Genomic DNA, 5,882 nt, shown 5'->3' with positions numbered 1-5,882 from the left:
AATAACTGTGATGGGAACCAATCGTTCTCTTAGATGAGAACATTTCCCAACCTAGTAACAGAAGAAAATATCAGTATATACCAGTAAATCTGTAAATGTGGCACTGTGGAATAAAGTTCATAAACTTCTCAGAATGTTCTATGGACTAGCTAAAATGCGAGCCACACAAGAGTATGTTTTCTATATTTTAAAGTTATGAAACTATGCAAAATAGCCCATGGGTAAGGGATTAAACATGTATTCACATTATTGGTTACTAAACTGGAATATACTTTCCAAGGTGTTTGAGCTATGATTAAGGACAATAGATTGTCTCAAGATAGCATAACTTTTAAAAAATTGTGTTTACAGTGGTACTTATAGAAGGCATCATTTGGGCCCTTATACGTTGTTCAGGAGATCTTCCTCAGACTCAGGAGTTGACTACTCAGTCTCTTCATTGCCATCTTTATGTCATTGTTTCTCAATGTGTAAATGGCAGGATTCAGGATGGGTATAATCATAAAGTCCAAAATGGCAAGAAATTTATCCACTGACACTGAGGGAAATGGCCACATATAAACAAAGACGCATGGTCCGAAGAACAAAACCACCACGGTGATGTGAGCTGAAAGAGTAGAGAGGGCTTTGGACAAACCACCCAAAGAGTGTTTCCATACAGTGACCAGGATGAAGATATAGGAGATAATCAATAAAAAGAAAGAGCCTGTTGAAATGAACCCACTATTCGCAGTAACCAAGAACTCTATTCTGTAGCTATCTATGCAGGCAAGTTTGATAAACCAAGGAAGATCACAATAAAAGCTATCTATTTCATTAGGACCACAAAAAGGCAAATGGACAACAAAAGCCAACTGGGCCACTGAGTGAATGAGACCAATAGCCCAAGCGCCAGACAGAAGCAGAATGCACATCCACGAGTTCATGATGGTCAGGTAGTGAAGGGGCTTACATATGGCCACATATCTGTCAAAGGCCATAGCTGTGAGCAGCACCATCTCAGATCCACCCAGGACATGAAGGACAAATATCTGGATGACACACCCCTGGAATGATACGGCATTGTGCCCAGAGTACAGGTCAGAAATCATCTTAGGAACTGTTAAAGTAGAAAGGCACAAATCCATAAATGAAAGGTTGGCTAAAAGGAAGTACATGGGGGAATGTAAATGAGGGTCAAAGCTTACTGTAAACACAACAAAGAGATTCCCTAGGAGAATTGTTACATAAAACACTGTAGAGACAGCAAGGAAGAAATGCTGTATTGGTGCAGATGTAGACTCCTAGCAACACAAATTCAGATACCTCAGTGTCATTTGCTTCATTCACTGACTTTGTCTTTTACTACCTAAAAGATCAAAAACAAAATAATAACAAAAAGGAGTTTATCAGAAATAAATATTTGTAAAATTTTAAGCTGTTTGAAATTCAATATTAAAGTAAAAGAAATCTTCTCATAACCACAAGGTGTTGAAAAATCCATGCATTCATTTACCCGCTCAACGAATGTTTCTAATGTGCATCTAACTATAGACATACTCTGATAACTGACCTTAAGAAAAACCACAGAGCGCTATGAGAATAATGTGATGCATCCCAGTAGTGCCTGCTCAGACTCTGCTATAGGAAATTATTACTGAAAAGTAAGAAGAGCAATCCAGACTTTGGAAATGCCCTGTGCAAAGACCCCAAGAGAGGAAAGCCAGTGAGGCGAGAGGCTGAACAACTGAGATTAGCATAGAGTGATAGGCGAGGCTTAAAATCTTGTTTCCATTATAATAATTTTGTTTTTTACCCTAATAGCAATAGAAAACCACTGAAAATTTTTACGTGGTAGCTTGGTTATATTTCTGCTTTCAGATGGTCACAATGTAAAGAATGGCACGAAAGGGCTAGAGAGAGCTTAAAGCAAATTATCAGGAACCACTGAAGAGCCAAATCGCATCCGGTGAGCAGGATGAATTATCAACCAACGGTGTTAGCAAAACATATAAAACTGAGAAAAAATAAATCCTTGTCTCTGAACACAAACTCAGATAAGTTTCAAACTGATATTTAAATGACAGAAATAGGAACAAGGCAAAGGAAGTATCTGAATACTCAGAGAACAATTAGGTTGAAAAATTCATTGTAAGCATATACCCATATTCATAAATATAATGGAGGGAATAATTGATAGTATCCAAAATAATAAAATAGAAATATATTAGATATCCAGGTAAATATAAAGATAGTATATCCAGATATACATATACATGTTTTATATGAGGATATAAGCACTATAAAAATAGAAACATAAATTATAGAAAATTGCTGTAAAAGATTAGACAGGTGATTGATATCTTTAATATGAAATTAGTTCTCCCAAATAGGTAAACAAAAAAATATGGCAAATCAGTTTAAAGTGAGTAAAAAGATTACTGACAAAAGGAGAAATCTGAACAGTCAATAACATACTAAAGGTAAGACACTAGTAATCCAAGATGTGTAGATAAGACAGTATGGAGAGCTATTTTGTGCTTAACAATTTCAAATTAGCTGGGCATGGTGGCATGCACCTGCAGCCCCAGCTACTCAGGAGGCTGAGGCAGGAGAATTGCTTGAACCCTGGAGGCGGAGGTTGCAGTGAGCCGAGATTCTGCCACTGCACTTCAGCCTGGGCAACAGAGCAAGATTCCATCTGAGAAAAAAAAAAGATGATTTTCTATGGATGAGGCTGTGAGGAAATAGACATTCTCAAATACTTAAAGGAATAGTGCAAATTAATACAATGTCTCTAGAAGGCACTAAGTAGATATCAAATGGTTAAATTTTTCCTTAACTTATAACTAAAACTCCCATCTCCACAACATTACTTCATGTAATAACAATAGATGAGCTACCCATATAGCTGCAAGGCTACCTATTATACCATTTTTATATTATAGAGAATTAAAATATACCTGGTACTTCTAACTGGAAAAGGCATTCAATCTCTTGTGGAGAAACAAAAATTAATACATGGAGAGCCATTGCTAAGGTCCGGCCATAGCAATCTGACAAGAGAAAGAAATAAAAGGCATCCAAATTGGAAAAGAAGAAGTAAAACTATCTCACTTTACTTAATTATATGATTCTATACCTACAAAATCCTAAAGACTCTGCCAAAAGGCTTCCAGAACTATAAGTGGTTTTAGTAAGGCTTCAGGATACAAAAGCAATGTACAAAAACCAGTAGCATTTCTATACACCGATAATGTCTAGGCCAAAAGTCAAATAAAAAACACAATCCCATTTATAATTTTATTCCTATAAAGAAAATAAAATACTTGAGAATACAGTTAACGAGGGAGGTGAAAGATCTCCACAAGGAGAACTACAAAACACTGCTAAAGAAATCATAGATAGTATAAATAAATGGAAAAACACTCCATGCTCATGGATTAGAAGAATCAATACGTTAAAATGGCCATACTACCCAAAGCAATTTACAGATTCAATCCTATTCCTATCATACTACCAATGCCATTCTTCACAGAATTAGAAAACAAAATCTGGAATTCACATGAAATCAAAAAAGAGCACAAATAGCCAAAGAAATTCTGAGCAAAAAGAACAAACCCAGAAACATCACATTACTCAACTTCCACCTATACTATAAGGTGATAGTAAACAAAACAGCCTAGTACTGGTACAAAAACAGACACATAGACCAATGGAACCAAATAGAAAACTCAGAAATAAAGGGGCACACTTACAACTATCTGATATTTAACAAGGCCAACAAAAATAAGCAATGGGTAATGGACTTCCTATTCAATAAACGGTGGTGGGATAACTAGCTAGCCACATGCAGAAGAATGAAACTGGACCCTTTCCTTTCATCACATACAAAAATTAAGTCGGGGGATTATTAAAGATTAAAATAAATAGTGGTGGGATAACTAGCTAGCCACATGCAGAAGAATGAAACTGGACCCTTTCCTTTCATCATATACAAAAATTAAGATGGGGGATTATTAAAGATTGAAATAAATGGTGGTGGGATAACTAGCTAGCCATATGCAGAAGAATGAAACTGGACCCTTTCCTTTCATCATATACAAAAATTAAGTCGGGGGAATTATTAAAGATTTAAATGTAAAACCTCGAGCTCTAAAAATTCTATGAGAAAATCTAGGAAATATCCTTCTCAACGTTGGCCTTGGCAAAAACTTCTGGCTATGTTCCCAAAAGCAATTGCAATGAAAACAAAAATTCATGAGACAACAAAACAATTTTTAAAATCAAAAATTGATAAGCAATTTTGTTTAATTGATAAAAAACCTTCTGCAGAGCAAAGGAAATTATTACTAGAATAAACAGACAACCTACAGGATGGGAGAAAATATTCACAAACTGTGCATCTGACAAAGGTCTAATAGCCAGAATCCATAAGGAACTTAAATAAATCAACAAGCAAAAAACCAATAACTCCATTAAAAAATGGCCAAAGGACACATGAACAGATACTTCTCAAAGTAAGGCATACAAGCCTCCAACAACCATATGAAAAAAAAATGCTCAGTATCTCTAATCATCAGAGAAATGCAAATCAAAACCACAATGAGATACCATCTCACATCAGTCAGAATGGCTACTACTAAAAAGTCAAAAAACAACAGATGCTGGTGAGGCCAAAGAGAAAAGGGAATGCTCACATTGTTGGTGGGGGAATGTAAATTAGTTCAGCCACTGTGGAAAGCAGTTTGGAGATTTCTCAAAGGACTTGAAACAGAGCTACCATTCGACCCTGCAATCCCATTGCTGAGTATATACTCAGAGGAAAATAGATCATTTTACCAAAAAGATATATGCATTCATATGTTCAATACTGTGCTATTCACGATAGCAAAGACATGGAATCAACCTAAGTGCCTATCAGCGGTGGATTGGATAAAGACAGTGTGGGAACATGTACATCATAGAGTGCTATACAGCCATAAAAAAGAAAGAAATAATGTCCTTTGCAGTAACATGGATGGAGTGGGATGCCATAATCCTAAGCAAACTAATGCAGGAACAGAAAACTCAATACTGCACAGTCTCATTTATAAGTGAGAGCTAAACATTGAGCACACATGGACATAGACCTGGGAACAATAGACACTGTGGACTATTAGAGGGAAGAGGAAGTGGGGCATGGGTTGAAAAACTACCAACGGGGTACTATGCTCACAATCTGGATGCAATATAATCATGAAACAAACCTGCACGTCTCTAAAACAAATCTCCACTATATCTAAATAAAAGTTGAAATGTAAAAACAAAAAAAGTTAATAAAGTATATTTGGATAGAAAGAAAAATATAAAACGCATAGGAAATTCATTTTGAAATTTTGCCTTTAGTGTTTATCAATAAATTGTTAATCTCCAGGCTTATATGTATTTATTGGTTTGAACCATATAAAATTATTCTCTCAGTAGATCAAAAGATGATCAAATATCAGTTTTATAGCATTCAATCTAATATGTTGACTTTTTTCCTTACATAATTTTCAAAACCACTTTATCTTTAAGCATCAAACATTACTGATGATTATTTCTCAACCTGAATTGAATAGCATGGGATTCCCAGTTTTACAGCCACAAACACATTTTCCCTCAAGCCCACACTACTTGACTTTTTCATGTCTTTACTCATTCTTGTGCCGTCCACACCAAGCCTAGGCTCCCAATGCACCACTTCAGCAGGAGAGCAGCATTAGCTGGCGGGAGCACCATGAACATGTGGGAGTCAAGAATGGATTTGAGGGCAGCCAGGTCAGACAGGACTGGGAATCCTAAGTGTTATGGACATGGAACAAGTATTGTAGCCAAAAGAAAACACTACAGCAGAGATGCCAGGAGGTCCTGCCACAACA

The 5,882-nt window shown here is 36.2% G+C and overlaps 1 protein-coding gene across 1 annotated transcript; it reads right to left on the bottom strand.

Moving 5' to 3' along the window:
• Positions 1–392: 392 nt before the first annotated feature.
• On the bottom strand, positions 393–5,662 carry LOC116481613 (olfactory receptor 4F6-like). The gene is given in 3 exon segments (XM_058427213.1): positions 393–1,281; positions 1,283–1,332; positions 5,603–5,662. Coding segments are annotated over 3 exon segments (999 nt in total).
• Between the last annotated feature and the right edge of the window lie 220 nt (positions 5,663–5,882).

This window comes from Hylobates moloch, unplaced genomic scaffold (assembly GCF_009828535.3).
Source record: "Hylobates moloch isolate HMO894 unplaced genomic scaffold, HMol_V3 SCAFFOLD_14, whole genome shotgun sequence".
Classification (NCBI taxonomy): domain Eukaryota; kingdom Metazoa; phylum Chordata; class Mammalia; order Primates; family Hylobatidae; genus Hylobates; species Hylobates moloch.
Note: the sequence above shows the minus strand (reverse complement) of the source record. Positions and strands in the feature narration are given on the sequence as shown.